Source organism: Coccinella septempunctata, chromosome 2 (genome assembly GCF_907165205.1).
Source record: "Coccinella septempunctata chromosome 2, icCocSept1.1, whole genome shotgun sequence".
NCBI classification, from domain to species: Eukaryota; Metazoa; Arthropoda; class Insecta; order Coleoptera; family Coccinellidae; genus Coccinella; species Coccinella septempunctata.
In genome coordinates this window covers 35,000,519-35,016,610 of record NC_058190.1, presented here as the reverse complement: position 1 = coordinate 35,016,610, position 16,092 = coordinate 35,000,519, and the positions used below count along the sequence as shown (strand labels likewise).

At 33.8% G+C, this 16,092-nt stretch overlaps 4 protein-coding genes and 1 long non-coding RNA gene across 5 annotated transcripts; 2 read left to right on the top strand and 3 right to left on the bottom strand.

Annotated features, from left to right (window-relative positions):
* The first annotated feature begins 94 nt into the window (after nucleotides 1-94).
* Nucleotides 95-5,374, top strand: LOC123306517 (nucleolar GTP-binding protein 1). The gene is made up of 7 exons (XM_044888560.1): nucleotides 95-254; nucleotides 350-624; nucleotides 685-884; nucleotides 1,681-2,213; nucleotides 2,278-2,777; nucleotides 4,818-5,019; nucleotides 5,170-5,374. The coding sequence occupies exons 1-7, from the start codon at nucleotides 207-209 to the stop codon at nucleotides 5,323-5,325; spliced, it is 1,914 nt and encodes a 637-aa protein (XP_044744495.1). The 5' UTR covers nucleotides 95-206; the 3' UTR covers nucleotides 5,326-5,374.
* Nucleotides 5,375-5,381: 7 nt separating this feature from the next.
* Nucleotides 5,382-9,044, bottom strand: LOC123306520 (U-scoloptoxin(01)-Cw1a-like). Its single transcript, XM_044888563.1, has 3 exons — nucleotides 8,729-9,044; nucleotides 7,562-7,752; nucleotides 5,382-5,519 (listed from the first exon to the last, which is right to left on the bottom strand). Exons 1-3 carry the CDS (start codon nucleotides 8,760-8,762, stop codon nucleotides 5,382-5,384), a joined length of 363 nt encoding a protein of 120 aa, XP_044744498.1. The 5' UTR covers nucleotides 8,763-9,044.
* Nucleotides 9,045-10,031: 987 nt separating this feature from the next.
* LOC123306518 (protein ERGIC-53) lies at nucleotides 10,032-13,159 on the top strand. Its single transcript, XM_044888561.1, has 9 exons — nucleotides 10,032-10,236; nucleotides 10,613-10,767; nucleotides 10,988-11,160; nucleotides 11,302-11,597; nucleotides 11,659-11,756; nucleotides 11,876-12,110; nucleotides 12,202-12,292; nucleotides 12,401-12,676; nucleotides 12,750-13,159. Exons 1-9 carry the CDS (start codon nucleotides 10,074-10,076, stop codon nucleotides 12,784-12,786), a joined length of 1,524 nt encoding a protein of 507 aa, XP_044744496.1. The 5' UTR covers nucleotides 10,032-10,073; the 3' UTR covers nucleotides 12,787-13,159.
* A 257-nt stretch (nucleotides 13,160-13,416) lies between these two features.
* On the bottom strand, nucleotides 13,417-14,610 carry LOC123307899 (proteasome subunit beta type-5). Its single transcript, XM_044890385.1, has 4 exons — nucleotides 14,382-14,610; nucleotides 14,127-14,325; nucleotides 13,874-14,067; nucleotides 13,417-13,755 (listed from the first exon to the last, which is right to left on the bottom strand). The coding sequence occupies exons 1-4, from the start codon at nucleotides 14,514-14,516 to the stop codon at nucleotides 13,456-13,458; spliced, it is 828 nt and encodes a 275-aa protein (XP_044746320.1). The 5' UTR covers nucleotides 14,517-14,610; the 3' UTR covers nucleotides 13,417-13,455.
* Nucleotides 14,611-15,281: 671 nt separating this feature from the next.
* On the bottom strand, nucleotides 15,282-15,984 carry LOC123307903. The gene is made up of 2 exons (XR_006537021.1): nucleotides 15,828-15,984; nucleotides 15,282-15,501 (listed from the first exon to the last, which is right to left on the bottom strand). It is a non-coding gene; the product is annotated as an uncharacterized LOC123307903 (long non-coding RNA).
* Nucleotides 15,985-16,092: the final 108 nt, after the last annotated feature.

Sequence of the window (16,092 nt, the reverse complement as noted above, 5' to 3'; positions counted from 1 at the left end):
GATTATTTTAAAACAAAGTTAATAGTTTTATATTAAAAGAATAATTAATATACATCAGCGTGAATGAGTGTTTTTTGAATACAAGAAGAAGGAATATAAATCTCTTTAAACAAAATCTCTGGTCAAACCTCACTTTTTTTGAAGGTTCTCGAAAACCTTGCAACGTGCAACCTTGTGAAAAGTTTGGAAAATTATATTATTTCGTTATGGCTACTTATAATTTTAAGAATATAACTGTTGTACCTACAGCAAAAGTAAGTAATAGTTAATTATTCATTATTATTATTTATTAAACTGGAACCAAAATATTATGAAATTTATTGGATACCTAATATCCCTTATGTTCTAGGAATTTGCTGATATAATATTATCCAAAACTCAAAGGAAAACTCCGACAGTTGTTCACAAGCAGTACGCAATACCTAGAATTCGAAACTTCTATACACTGAAGGTTAAGTTTTGTCAACAATGTTATCATGATAGACTCACTCAAATATTAACGGAATTTCCAAAACTGGATCAGATACATCCATTTTATGCTGATCTAATGAACGTTTTGTTCGATCAGGATCATTATAAAATCTCTCTGGGACAAATCAATACAGCTAGACATCTTATTGATAAGTAAGTACATCTAAATTATGGATTTGTGCGTTATGTCAACTCTTCGAATATTTTTTTTAGTGTTGCAAAAGAACATGTCAAATTTATCAAGTATGCTGATTCATTATATCGGTGCAAACAACTTAAGAGGGCAGCTCTTGGCAGGATGACCAAAATAATTACACGCCAAGCTCCCAATCTTAAATATTTAGAACAAGTTCGACAGCATTTGGCCCGAATGCCCTCTATAGATCCTTACACCAGAACTATTGTCCTATGTGGTAAGTATTTCTTAAATGTAAAACCCAAATTTACTTGATCTTAGATAGGAATTGCTTATAGTAGTGAGGTTTATGATTAAAAGTTTGGTGAAGATAATCCAATAATAGAATTATATTTAATGACAATACTCATATATTAGTCTCAAAATTTCTATTGATCATTGAGAATCTCAATCTTTTTCTTTGTGGAGAATGAGGAATTTTCCACTGAAGAAAATTCAGCATTTTAAACACATCTCATTTTATTTACTTGGAAAAAAAAATAAATAATAAATTTAAAATTTAAAGGCTTCATTTCCCTTTCTCTGTTTGGCAATATCGACCTCAGATTGCAAAGATAGGTTACATTGATTAGATAAATAAAGATCACTTATTATTATATTCAGTAAACAAAACATAACTTCGACATCTGTAAGTGCCATCTAATTCAGAAGTCAATCCTCACTATCTCTGGCCCTTGTTATGAAAGGAAGTCAGTTCAATAAAAAGCTAGTTGAAACCTCGATATTTGAAATATATGATTGGACAGTTTCTGAAGTGCTCTTGAGAAATTCATTGATGAAACTGATAATCCCCTAAGTTTTTTCATTTGCAGTAGTAAGTCAGATGAGAGGGAATTCCTCATTGTCATACGTTACCTCAAAAGCTGTTCCTCTTCTTCAAAACAATATACATACTAATTTTTAATATATATTTATATATAAAATAATTTAACCCTTTCAACCCATCAGGTATCGGGTAAACAATTTTTAATAACCAGATATTAATCAATATCATATAAACTAATGTGTTTTAGGGTTCCCTAATGTGGGCAAATCTTCATTTATAAATGAAATAACTAACGCAGAGGTGGAAGTTCAACCATATGCTTTCACCACCAAAGCTCTGTATGTTGGTCATACAGATTTTAAATATTTGCGTTATCAAGTAATTGATACACCAGGTATTTTGGATCATCCTCTTGAAGAAAGAAATGCCATTGAAATGCAGGCTGTAGCTGCATTGGTTCATTTACGTGCTTGCATTCTTTATTTCATGGATTTGTCAGAACAATGTGGGCATAGTCTTGAAGAACAAATTCATCTTTTTGAATCAATAAAACCAATGTTTGTGAGGAAACCTTTAATTATAGTTGTCAATAAATCAGACATTTTGAGTTTGGAAGAATTATCTCCTGAAAAAAGACAGCTTCTGGCAGTTTTTGAAAAAGAGAAGATTCCACTTTATGAAATGTCAACGGTCAATAAAAATGGAGTGATGGAGGTTAAATTTGGGGCTTGTGAGACACTCTTGAGTTTCAAAGTGGATGAGAAAATGAAAACTAAAAAGGTATAAGATATTTTCTTTGCTTTTGGAAATAGAAGATTTCATGACTAGAATTTTTTCTTTGTAGGTTGATGGAATTTTGAATCGTCTGCATGTTGCATTTCCTAAAACGAGAGATGGAATTGACCGTCCTCCTGTTATACCCCCAAGTGTTATAGCGAAAAAACAGGGAAAAGCAGAAATCAGAAAAAGAAAACTTGAAAGGGATCTGGAGGTTGAACTAGCCGATGATTATGTTCTGGATCTTAAAAAATCCTACAGTGAAATTCCTGAAGATGAACGTTGGGATGTTATTCCGGAAATGTGGAATGGTCACAATATTGCAGATTTTATGGATCCTCATCTCTTTGAAAAATTCGCTAAATTGAAGGAGGAAGAAGCTCTGAGAGAAAGTACAGGAATGTATGAGGTGCCAAAAATAGAATTGGATCAAAATGCTAGAGAGATTAAAGAGTTAGCACTCAAGATCAGGCATAAGAGAGCAATTATAAAAGAAGAAGCTAGAGTCAATAAACAGAACAAAAAACCAGTCATACCAAGAACTGCAGGTCCAAGAACCAGAGATAGGTAAGAATTCAACCCAATTGTGCAGCATTAATTCCATTTTTGCTTGGTGAAATGTCTTCTTAATTTATCTACTAGATAGAGGACAACATTTTAATGTTAATCTTTTGAGTGAGAGGTCGATAACTCTTGGAAATTTTGGTTTAGGAAAATCATTCAAACTTTGGCAAAATTCACCTTGCTTACCAAATAAGCAAATTATTTTTGACTATACAGTTGGTCCAAAAATGGTTAAACATGATACCACCCTATTTTTTCAAATGAGAATACCCAATTTTTGTATCATATTCTTAATCTACATGACATTCTGATCTCTGAATATCCCTATTGTCATAATTTATCTAAGTGCCTATTTGCCCTATTTTGAAATAGGCCACTTTACCAAAAAATTTCATTGTTTTGATGGTTTTAACTAGGGGTGAAACCTATATGAAAAATATAGTTTTTTTCCTGAAAAGTTTTCATGTCTGTTTCAGTTTTTCTGATCATTCTACAGGTGGTTCAAGACACTGACTTTTCGAAAATGACCTTCAAAAAATGTCAATCAATACATTTTTTCAAATGTCCTGAATTTTTTGTGTGAAACATTTTAGGCCTAAAATGGACTATTTTTAAAATTCATTTTAGGCCTAAAATGTAAACATAAAAATGAAGACCACCCTTTAGGGTACTCGGCAGACAAAAAAGTTCAAGGGATGTGGTTTGAAGAAGGACCTTACATAACATATATTCAGTGGCGGCTCGAGCATATTTATCGTGGGTCGGCAGATATATATATATAAAAAATTTTTTTTCAAATATTTCTATACCTATGTATTATGCAGGTTTCCACATCACCATGGGGTACTGTACTGGGTGCGTTAGTTTTTCATAGTGGAGTTTCGCCAAAATTTTTGTTTCTGTTTCAATAATCTCTGAAGATTGTCCGGAAAATAAAAAATGATTGAGAAATAACTATTTTAGCCCTGCATACCACTTGAAAAATAAACATAATTTCGGAACAAATATTAAAATAAGAACCGAAAATATATGTAACAAATAAAAATACTCTAAAAATGCTTATCCATAAAATAAAATTGGAAAAACAAACAAAAGTGCATTCTAACGAAATTGAGATTTGCTAGAAATTAACATCACCTCGAGCGCAAACGATAGAATCGAGATATCCCGAACGATCATTCTTCGAGTTACCGAAGAGAGGCATTCTAGGGTCGACAGGGTCGCTGCCTGCCGGACCTATATGTCCTACACCGTGCGAAGTATTGAGCCAACAATATCAACTTTCATCATAGTTTTGGTCTTTATCCTTTGAAAAGGTCTTAAAAAATTGTCGGAATTTCATTAGTATTATATATTCAGCACTCACGTTTATAAAAATTAACAAATACATTAAAAATTCGTTTTAAATAACAGCGATCTCTTGTAATTTGTTATGTGAAACTGAAACTATCGGATATTGGCGGAAAAAATATTAAATAAGAGGCTTATCTAATTTTAATTGTTATCCGAATGAAATTCCAACAAAAATTATTCAAGTTTGAAGCAATTTGACTCATTGATATTAGCTCTCCTTCGATATGTTTACAATCTAGATCCGGCATGCCGTACTAGAATGAACAGAACGAACGGTCGGTCACTCGGTCGCTAGAGAAGGCATCTGCGGCGCTGTCTTCATAGCTCGATTGGAGATGAGCGTATTTTGTCTACGGAGCGAGTAGGATATAAATTGAAACAGCGTATTTCAAAGAGTTCCATATTCCATTGATATCAGATATCATATACCTAATATTTTTATAAAATTTATTGAGAGCTATGTAATGTTTGGAGAATTTCTAATACCTTATTATTTAAGACAAGTGAGAATTCACATTTTTGCTGCTCGCGAAATTTTGGGTCGGCACTGCCGACCCTGCCGTCCCTGACGGGCCGCCACTGCATATATTAAAGGTCATTTTTGAAAAATCGCAATGTCTTTCGGACTAATTTTCAGGAAAATATCACAATATGAATTTTAACACTCAATTAATATCAAAAATATTTCAGGCTACTTTCCAAGTTGAAAAAGAATATGGAAAATCTTGGTGTTGATATGTCTGACACTAAGAATGCTCACTTCACCAAGACTAAACAATCTAAGAAAACAATTGCTAATAAAATGAGGATGGATGTTGATGATGATACAAAAACTAAGTTGAAGAAAATTGTCAAACCTTCCAGGGGTGACTTGGGTATCAAGGATGCTGCTGTAAGTTCATCATAAATAATTTTGATTCTACTCGACTTTCTTCAAATGTTGTCAACCTGAATGGTTTGAAGCCATGTTTGCGTAAAAACTTTTCTTTGGCATCTTACTTATCAAACAACATCTTATTCATCAACATCTTTTTTATTACAGACAAAGAAGAAACTGGCCAAAATCGCACATCGCGCTATCGCAAAGAAGGTCGCCAAATACGGTCTCAAGGGAGAAGCAGACAGATTCATTGGAACAAAGATGCCGAAACATCTTTATTCTGGAAAGAGAGGCTCTGGATCTACAGATAGGAGATAAGAATAACATTGTGTGGTTGAAATATAATATAAATAAATTATTCAATGTTTGTGACATTATTTAAATAAATCCAAATATGGCGACCCACATCTCACGTTGTAGAACTGATCACACACCTGAAATTGCTCATTGAAAAGTGTTCCATTGGTACACAAAAATGAGGCTTCTACATTTGGCTGACACATGTGGTATGCCTGAAAAATTGGACACATTAATGGCTACTTTTTGCAAATTGGATCAGTTCAATTCCCAATAATAAAAACGGATAAAGCCTTTGTACAGGGTGAGTATTTGACTCATACAAACTTTTTTCAGTTACCTTTTTTCCAAAACGGCCCTGATATAAAGATATGGCCATTTTAAGTTTTCATTAACTGTGCCACCTCTGGAGAAATGAAATTACCTTCAGAATAACTAGTTAAATCTGTGACACTACACATCTGTGGAACTTTTTTATTTCATTACAATCAAATTACTCGAAAACGTCGCATTTTACGAGAAAATATGAGGAATACTTTTATTTCACAAAACTTTCAAATATTCATTAGGTATCATCCAACTTAGTTTCAAGAGTTGGATTCTTTGAATTGGTATTTTTATTGAACTTAATGGTAATATTGAAAAAACTGGAAGACGTGAGTTCGAAAAAGATTCATCAAATAAATGAAAAACAATATTCCGAAATTCATTTCATTTGATGAAACTAAAGATAACATTTTTTATAGTTTTTCAACAGCTTGATTCTTTTAAACCGAGCTGATGCGGAAAAAAATGGTGAACGAAAAAAGTGTTCCTTTTGACCTCAAGAATCTACTGATATTATTCGTCAAAGACTCATCCTGTATATTAAGGCGGTTCAAAAATAATTAGAACTAATTCACATAACTAGCCAATCACCCTCGATCACAAACTGTTTGATGACTGCAATATGCTGTTCTTGCCAAAGATTATAAAGTTAGTCTATAATCTTTGGTTCTTGCTAACTGGGCAGATGGATACGTATGCTGCCATCTTTACTCTGCCATTAAAGAGAGTGAATTGAGTTGCATCTCCTTTTCTCCCAGGTGGCGCAGGGATATATTTCATACATCGTAGCATCTGGTGGCATCGAAAAGGGTAATTAATTTGTTCCATTTTTGTCAAGGTGGGAGTTATGTTTCTCAGACGAAGTCAAATAAGACCGAAACTATATGGTCGGCATCTTACACTCTTCTTCGACAGAATGGCCTTTCTGATGATACTCCGAGTGATAGTGGTTGGCTAGTTCGATTTAGATTTTGACATTTGCTAATCATAATTTTGCGCTGAAAATTTGAATTTAGGTCTTTTTCGACTATGAACTTTCTCCCTAGAGTAGTTCCAAAGAGACTTCTTATATAGCTTCCGGTTATATACTGGCAACAGCCTACTACTTTCTCAATTTAAATGGCGCACCCAATATATATCTTTGCCTTTAGATAGCTATTATAATGGCAATTTTAACAGTTTGCCATACCTTGGGTAAGAAGTCACCGGTTTATGAGTTATTGGGATTCTTATGAAAAAATTGGTGAAAACAGGAGGTCCCACACTTTTATCAATATTTCTACAGTCGAAAAAATTTATAATTTTAAATTCTGCCATTTTACATGTATATTATTATAACACTTTTTGCTGTTTGGACCGAAATTATACAGGTAATTGTTTATGAGAAGATCATCAAAAAAGTTGGCAGAGGTTATTTTGTATGCAAGTGAATAGTGAAATTCACGGCGCATTAATTCACGAGTAAATTTTTTACAGAATTCTCGACTGTTGCAAACGGGATCAAAAATTTTAATTTTCTAGAATTTTTTTTTGTTGAGAGCGCCTCATTTGTTTTCCTAATTCAAACAAATACCCACCAAATAATTGTTTTGAAACTCGGTAGAGTTGTAGAGTATCGAATATTAAAAACTTTTGTAAAAAATTTCAAAAAAATTTTGCATCTTTTGGAAATCATAATTAAACTACCATTCAGGTTTGAACAAAAACCTGCATAAAACCTTTACGTTATTTCGGAGCCGAGTACTAGTTTTAAAATATCAGCATTTTCGGAAATATTGTGAAAATATTTTTTTTCCTTGGGGGGACAAAAGCAGTGATGTGGGAGTTCATTACCCGGATGGTGGACGGATCTGGTTATGAATTTGAACAAGCGCGAAAAAAATTTCCTAACTATATAAACGTCACTGCTTGCTCCATTTTCTTTATTCACCTGACATCCAGTTTGAACATCTGCATAATACCCTGGGTTACGTCCCTTGCAAGTGAAGCTGGTATGCGGCACCTTTGCAAATGTTGGATATAGGGGTGGATTATGAGGTAAATGTAAATTATGATATGCGTCATAAGGTGCAGAACCCGGTATTATGAAGTGGCCTCCTTCAGCAGCTATAAGAAAGAGACCTAAAAAGAAAAATTAGCTGAATTATTTTAGAAATGACATGAGAAAATTCCACACGTACTATTTTTGTTTCATTAAATAATGTTCAATTTCCACCATCAAAAAAATGTATTAGAGCTGTATCTGTAAATTGGTATTTTTTCCAAAAAAACAACCCATAAAGTTGTGTTAATCAACACAAATTAATATTACATAGATGGCCCTGAACCAGTGGCGGATTTGACTTATAAAGCCAAAGTAGGCCCGGGCCTATAGGGCGGCCAAGACTGAAAATCTGCTGCTGCCTTGAACTCAAATCACTATAGTACATATACTTTCTATGAAATCCTTTGAACGTGCTAAGCAGTTAATCTGATGTTAAGTATGTATTTAGTTACAAAAACCGCACGGTATTTTCAAGCTTTGAAACCTTAATAGGAGAAAAAATGATTGTCTTATTGTCTCTGATTAATCAGCTGAAACACAATCATACCCTCTATGGCAGTAAGACGCAAGTCGTTAGCCATTTGCTATAGCAATAAATTTTCTCTCTCTCTCTCTCAGCTGAAACACAATCATACCCTCTATTTTTTTCAGGGTTAAGAGTTGAATGTTTCAAATATATAGCAGTAAGTCCCGGAATTATCAATTGGAGAATCTTGAAACACGCAATAAGATCTATTGGGCGCTGTAAAAGAAAAAACGGAATAAAAATCTTACCCTGTAGAAAAACCCATCCTCGCAGCTCTTTCTATCAAAATAATGATTTTTACTGCTACATCACGTTGCGTGTGTCTCTATACCACGCGGTTATCACAAAGAATTGACTAGAAATATGTAATTAAAAGTACCTATATCTATATATTTAATATTTCACAATATTTTTTGTTCATACTAAATCCCGATTTTAAATATGTTTTCACCTAATAAAATTCGCGTACCAAACCAATCTCTCTTTTCATAGTAAAATATTTCAATATACCAAATAATAAGTCATACCTAGTAAGCAAAAAATATTCTGACACACCACCATTTTTACTGAACAACTTCACCCAGAGCTGCGAATTCTCAAATGCAAAAAAAAGTTGTTACTGTAAACTACCATATATTTTAAGTGGTTGTGCCATTGAAAAATCGAGAGTATTATCCTCAGATCTGGGTCAAACTCTTTGCTACTACCTATCAATTTCTGATCACTGCCATTCACTCCAATATAATATAATTTTTTTTCCGTTCAAGAGAACAAGTTAATATTTATTTCCTTTTTTTCGAGGCTGAAAACTCCCTCGCTTCTATATGACCTTCTAACTTCTTCCTAGCAAAATTTGAAATTTGGTATACCTACTTTAACTTCGATTCGGATTATAGAGTAATAATCTATAATCTTTGGGACGAAGCTTGTATCATGGGGTACAGGATTTTTTGCATATAATCTCGGATCAATAAATTTGATTATTAGAGATTTATATCGGGTATTATTTGCTAAATGATACTGAAACTTCAACTTTTATCTTCAATTGGTATCTAGTGTTATTCATTATATAGGTATATACAGGGTGGGTTTATCTGTTGAAAAAAAATCGCAAATGTTTTCCATATACAAAAGTGTTGAAAAAAATAATTCCATCCACATGTTTTACGATTATGTCGACAACATATCGTAATAAGATTTTTGGATTTATATTTTTTGGAAGCTGACACATCGGATGCGTTTGTTTTTATCTCTGCCCTCGAAGCCTATCTACACGGTCCGCACCAAGTCGTTTCAAAGATTTAACTTTTTTGGAATAAACTTTCTAGTCCAAATGTCATGTAATCATTTATTCTTACTCAAAAAGGTACTATTGTTAAACTTCAAGATACTGTATATGTACGGTTTCTGAAATATTCTGATTTCAAAATGATGGATATACAGGCTGACCCATTTTAAAACATCCTATGAAATAATTATTCCTTGCCAGTATTAAAAATGTTTCAATCTTTTATAAATTTTTCGCCGCAAATTCGGTGAAAGATTTTGATTCTTGAATCTTTGGTTCAAATTTAATGGTGAAGCCTTATTATCGGTGAAGATTTTCTTCATTAATTTTCCGAATAAGAATATTACGCATTAGGAGAAAAAAAAATCGTTTTCAAAAATTCATTTCTTTATCACGAGATAGCTTGACTGCTAATTGATTCGATAAATTCCCTTTCGCATATGTTAAATAATGTGATGATTATTTCAGCCACTTGTTAGTGCCAAAGAGTTGGTTACTCTTTGTTAGTGCAGACCTGTCAATTTTCCTTGGACTTGGAAATTTCATATTGGCGGCATTGGGTGACGTGTGTCTGTGTTGTAAACATGGGGAACTTGAAGCAGTTCTCGTACTCAATAGTTTTAATTTTATCAATTAGTTATGTTAGTGCCAATTTAGTTCATAAGAGATTTGAATACAAATATTCCTTCAAACCTCCGTATTTAGCTCAAAAAGACGGATCTGTGCCTTTTTGGGAATACGGTGGAAGTAAGTAAAATTATTATTACACGTAGGTTGCTCTGACCGAGGAAAAGACATACGTCCTTCGTCCTATCTCTGTTTTTCCCATTGGATTTTTCTTTGGAAGAGACGAGAATATGGCGAAAAATTTGTTAATATTTGACACGTATATAACCTCTTATCATAATAAAAAGATTTTCTCTTGTAAAATTTTCAAATTCTTGAATGAAAATGTCACTAAAAGACCCATTTTTGGATTCCCCCATCTGTTTGCTATCCCATATTCAAAAATTCTAAATTCGTAATTCATATTCGGAATGAAAATTTAAAAGAAATTTTTAATTTTCTGATCAATTTTCTGGGAAACTAGGTGAAAGATTTAATTCGGCTATGTTATTTCTAGATGCAATCGCCAGCTCAGATAATGTTAGAATAGCACCTTCTATGAAGAGTCAAAAAGGTGCCATATGGACCAAAACTCCTACAAATTTCGACTGGTGGGATGTAGACATTGCTTTCAGGGTAACAGGGAGAGGTAGAATTGGTGCTGATGGTTTGGTAAGAAACATTTTGATAATATAGATAATAATAGAACAACATCCCATACTGTTACGGAAATTACTGAGTGTTGAATGAAGAAGCATCATCATTCTGTAAGGGATAAAAATGAATATGTTTATTACTTTTCATCCATCCTCTTCAATCTAACTATGTATGGAATGGTTTTTCAAAAGCTTCGTGTTGTGTGCATTCTGTTTTAACTGTATGTTTCGCTTAGGCTTTTTGGTACACCCAAAGTAGAGGAGCATATGATGGTGAAGTATTTGGATCCTCCGACAGATGGGTAGGCTTGGGTTTATTTTTTGATTCGTTTGATAATGACAATAAACATAATAATCCCTACATAATGGCAGTAGTGAATGATGGAACGAAAAATTTCGATCATCAAAAGTGAGTGCAGTTTCTTCATTGTAGAATTGAGTTTCCATTAACTATAAGCAGTTCAAATCTAACAATAATTTTGTTGTATTTAATAATGTTTTTGTATTCTGCGAAGATTAGTATTGTGGGTTAACATCAAACTTTTTACAGCGATGGTACAACTCAAGCAATAGCAGGCTGCCTCAGAGACTTCAGAAATAAACCTTTCCCGACTAGGGCAAGAATTGAATATTACCAGAACATTCTTACAGTCTTATTCAATAATGGAATGACAAACAATGAGCAGGATTATGAGATGTGTTTCCGTGCTGAAAATGTGTACTTACCTAAAAATGGATACTTTGGAGTTTCTGCAGCAACTGGTGGATTAGCTGATGATCATGATGTCATTCACTTCTTAACTAGTAGTTTGCACCAACCTGGACAGTTTCAACAAGCACAGCAAGGTATGTTGTAACAGGTGTCCAAATAATGTCAACATCATGTCTGACATGTGGTATTTTACAGTTGCTGGGGATGAGCAGCAAAAATTGAACAAAGAGTATCAGGATTATCAGAAGAAGTTGGAACAGCAGAAGGCAGACTACAGAAAAGATCACCCAGAGGTTAGGAAAAATTCATTATCTTGGTGTCACTAAAAACATAAGTTACCCTGACAAGGTCAAATAAGACGAAACCACGATCAGCATCTACTCTTTTCTCAAAAAATATAATTTTTTTTAAGACTAAACCTGAGGAATCCGATGATTGGTTTGAATCAGATAGTCAAAGAGAATTAAGGCAGATCTTCCAAGGCCAAAGTCAAATTTATGAAATCATAAAGGAATTAGGTCGAAAACTGGATGAAGTAGTAGGGCGCCAGGAAAGGACAATGAGTCTTATCACTCAACAATCCAACAGCTTATCCCATGGACAGCCAGTACCGTCTGTCGCTCCTGGTCAGGCACCTCCACCTCCAGGTAATGAAATGTTGAGAAATCGATTGATAATTTTGATAACAAGAAAGGTAGTAAATTTATAATTTATATTTTTTTAATTGAAAATTGACAGGTGGCTATGGGGGGGACACCATAAGGAGGCATGAAGTTGATGCCATGTTCAATAGCCAAAACCAAATAATGGGTCTCTTGAGTGAATTGAAGTGAGTATTTTTATATTAAGATGTAAAAAAACTTTTATCGTGAAAAAGCATCGAGTATTAACGTATTTGAATACGACTGTAATTTTCAATGTAATATTTTTCTTTAAGACAAGCAATCGTGGAAGTAAAAGGCAAAGGTGATGCCATCTTGATGAATCAAGTCAAGGCTCCTACAGCTCAGGTACAGGCTTTAGGTTACGACACTCAGTCCCTCATATCAGAGCTGAGGGATGGCCTCAATCAAGTTAAAAGTGGTGTTCAGCAAGTGCATCAAAAACTAGGTAGCGATAGTAATTGTCCAAAAGTCAGTTGCGTATCCATGACATCGATATTGGTCATAGTGGTGGTACAGTTGGCAATCATCCTAGGATATAACATATACAGGTGTGTGATTGTTTTGAGATTGTACCTTTCACATTTTAGTGAATATATTCTCAACATTTCATGCTTGTTTCAGAGACAACAAGGAGAGTCAGTCCAAAAAGTTTTACTAACTGGTTGTGAATACATTTCAAGTTTAGTCCTATCATTGAATTATCGAGAGAGGAAACATAACAAGAACAATAAAATAGAGGAGGGAGTTTTTCAGTTTTTGTTGCAGAAAATTGAAGAATCTTCTATCAATACTAGCAGTGCAATGAAGACTGTAATTTTGCTGTATATTTAAGATTCAACAAAGAGATTTATTTATAAAACGTTTTCTTTTTTTTTTTGTAAAAATGTACATGTCATATGGAAGTGGAAAAAATTTTTAAACATTTACTGTTGAATTAAATTCATTATTCTCATTTCAAGATTTCAAACCACCAGTTTTATACCATTGTAGTTTGTATATTTGTGTACAAATATTAAAAATTTTCTCCATGATGTGTTTTTGTTTTGTTTTGAATATGTTTGCCAATTGTGTAAATTTAGTGGAAGAATTGGTTGCTTGAAAAATAGTCTAAATGTAGGAAAAAAAGAGTAAAAAATTTTTTGAAATTGTTATTGTACTGAAAACAATGACTATTCAGTCATGTTTCACTTTCCCACATCAAACTTCAGGGGATGGTAACTCTGCCAACTTTAATATTTTATTAAAAGCAAGAAGGATAGCAATTTACGAATCACACAAAAGGCCAAAGTAATCAAAAAGTTATTTATTCACTTGAAAATTATAATTCTTAGACTTGATTTTTTTCTTCCAAATATTTATAATGAAGGTCATTGCAATCGTTATTATCAATATGGACCCATCCATCCTTGGTTACATGATATACCCTTATAATACCTCCTGAAGCTGAATCTCTGTGTGTTGCGTGGTAGATTGACCGTCTGCCTAAATCATAGGCCTCCTCATCTGTCAAGTCCCATTTGTAACCAGAGTCTAAGACACCAAATGCATAAATTGATCCAGAACCAACACTGAAAATTTTTCCAGGTGTCCTGGTGCCCTCGGAATCTACATAATAAAGTTGGGGTCCCTAGAAAAAAAGTTCATCAGAAAACTTTAAGATGATTCGTGGTCTTATTTTGAAAGAGAAAAGTTGTTATAAGGTAAATTTGAAGCTGCAGTGATTCCCAATCATTTTCAATACTCACCCTCTTATCCCAGCCAGCGAGCATCATACCCATAGAAAGACCCATACCCTTATAATTGTAAACCATATTTGCCATCAATTTTGAGGCTGCGGCAACAGATATTCTTTCTCTGTTTCGAAGTTCATGTAAACGGCATTGCTTTGATAATACCCTATCCCAATAAACACAATCTGCGGCACCTCCAGCCAAGGTTCCTGCAGAAATGAAACAGTTTTACACTGAATTTACAGACACACAAGTTCTAACCACTCACCTAGTAAGAACTCGTTTATTTCCACGATTTTCTTCATGGTCTGTGAACCAATGTACTGACCCCCGGTTGCTCTAGAATCTACAGCTAATACAATTCCATTTTTGTACATGAACCCTAAAGTAGTTGTTCCATGATCGAAGTGAATTTTCAATTCTCTGCCATTATCGTCCCTTGAAAAATTTGCGGACAATCCAATAGGCTAAAATATGCAACTCATATCAAAATAACCAATTGGTACGCAATTTAACCACATACTTTAATCATTGGTGGTATACCCAGACAGGCATTATTCATAAAGTTTCCACTCATTTGATGAATTTCTCCTTGGAAATTTGTGTCCATTTTTGAAACAATATTATCTTGCATTCCACATAATTCAGCTAAAGCCATGGTGAAGGTGAATCTTTAATATAACTCGGGAATCACTTTCTTCAAAAATTCTCAACTTGAATGATACAGCGAAAACAAAACACAGAATAGTGACATGTGACGTTCATAGACCTAATAATACATGGACAGGCCTTCACGTGGTTTTCCCGTTCACCGCATCGAGGAATACCAACGAGAGAGAGGGGAGTGGTAGAAAAGAGAGATAACAGTAGTCCCTGGTAGTAAACGTCAAGCTGGTAGCTGGTAGAGAATAAATCAACGTTGCCGCTTCAACCAAGTTATCGAGTAAACTCGGGAATTCTACCAGCCCGCTGAACCTCCATGTTGCATTTTTGGGTGGTTGTCGGTAGATTTATAGACTTTCTATTAATTTGAAGCAATTTTTGTACTGAAAGAGAAGACAACAGAGGTTGTCTCTGACTGAAATCAACTTCGAAAATGTTATCAAATCAACTATATTTTTCTCGTACTTGAAACTTTCAAGTGTTGATAAAATAATAGATTCCGTATAAAAAAAATACTACCTGAAATTTTTTTTCTGATTTTTATTAATGTAAAAAACTTGAGAGTTGTGTAAAACAACACTCTTATCTCATTCGCCAGAGTCTGATTTTATATACACTGAAATTACTCGTGATTTGGGAAGATAAAAGGACCCCTGCTTTGCGTTCTGGCTGCACAGAGAAAAATTAATCGTTAAAGTGAATTTTTTAAACATTTCACCTTCCTTGAGCAAGAACATGTGTGGTATAGAGAAAAGGGCAATAATTTTGAGTATGTTTATTGATACTTTCACAAATAATATGAAATTTCCTGCCGGGGAAATATTTATATGATGATTAATCATTCACAATTTTTTTTCCAATTATGTTGATAGGTTCTCCATCAGGTGGTTTAGTTGCTCTTCTCTGGCACTCCTGGCAGTAATATTTTACTGCTCCTGTTTCTTTATCGTGTGGCTTTCCAGTGTTAGATTTCTGTGACACTGATCAACAGAAAATATCGAGTTTTGAGTTTGCCAATGTCACAGGGCTTACTGAATATCAACATGATTTACATCTCTTCTCTTCCAAATATTGAATCCAGATTGGAGTTAAGTATTTTCTTCGGACATGGCTTGAAATAGAATGTGATGGTACATATGTAACTACTTCATTTAGAACAACATTCTTTATAATATTCAAAAATATATCTACTATCTCGAAATTCAAGTCACCTCTACAAATTCTTGCTGTGGCCTTATCAAATTCAGAAAGTAGACTAGGTAAATTCCTTGTAAATCTTTGTAAATCATGTCCTATATGTACATACATGAAATAACAAAGAAACTCCTTTATTGGTCTATTATTTCCAAAAATAAATCACTTTCGCTTCACTAGCATGTAGCAGTCGATTCTAAAAACCTAGTTTTCTGCTAAATTGTTTGTGACGAGAATGAAATATCGATTGAAAACACAGTAGCTGAACAGTAAACAATAAACATATGATTTTGACATTTTCTACCATATGTCCATCTCTTTCTAACGTACTACTCGTGACCTCTCTCTCTCAGGGCCCGTCCATATTTTATTAGGTC

Bases quoted from the DNA above. Each gene is read 5' to 3' on its own strand.
- LOC123306517 (XM_044888560.1), top strand. From the start codon at position 207: ATGGCTACTTATAATTTTAAGAATATAACTGTTGTACCTACAGCAAAA. The intron at 255-349 runs GTAAGTAATAGT...CTTATGTTCTAG, and splicing joins CTGTTGTACCTACAGCAAAA to GAATTTGCTGATATAATATT. The intron at 2,214-2,277 runs GTATAAGATATT...TTTTCTTTGTAG, and splicing joins AGAAAATGAAAACTAAAAAG to GTTGATGGAATTTTGAATCG.
- LOC123306520 (XM_044888563.1), bottom strand. From the start codon at position 8,762: ATGGTGGTGTGTCAGAATATTTTTTGCTTACTAG. The intron at 7,753-8,728 runs GTATGACTTATT...TTTTCTTTTTAG, and splicing joins GAATATTTTTTGCTTACTAG to GTCTCTTTCTTATAGCTGCT. The intron at 5,520-7,561 runs GTGAATAAAGAA...CCAATTTTTCAG, and splicing joins ATGTTCAAACTGGATGTCAG to GCATACCACATGTGTCAGCC.
- LOC123306518 (XM_044888561.1), top strand. From the start codon at position 10,074: ATGGGGAACTTGAAGCAGTTCTCGTACTCAATAGTTTTAATTTTATCA. The intron at 11,757-11,875 runs GTTAGGAAAAAT...ATTTTTTTTAAG, and splicing joins ACAGAAAAGATCACCCAGAG to ACTAAACCTGAGGAATCCGA. The intron at 12,111-12,201 runs GTAATGAAATGT...GAAAATTGACAG, and splicing joins TCAGGCACCTCCACCTCCAG to GTGGCTATGGGGGGGACACC.
- LOC123307899 (XM_044890385.1), bottom strand. From the start codon at position 14,516: ATGGCTTTAGCTGAATTATGTGGAATGCAAGATAATATTGTTTCAAAA. The intron at 14,068-14,126 runs GTGAGTGGTTAG...TCATTTCTGCAG, and splicing joins AATAAACGAGTTCTTACTAG to GAACCTTGGCTGGAGGTGCC. The intron at 13,756-13,873 runs GTGAGTATTGAA...CTTTTTTTCTAG, and splicing joins TCGCTGGCTGGGATAAGAGG to GGACCCCAACTTTATTATGT.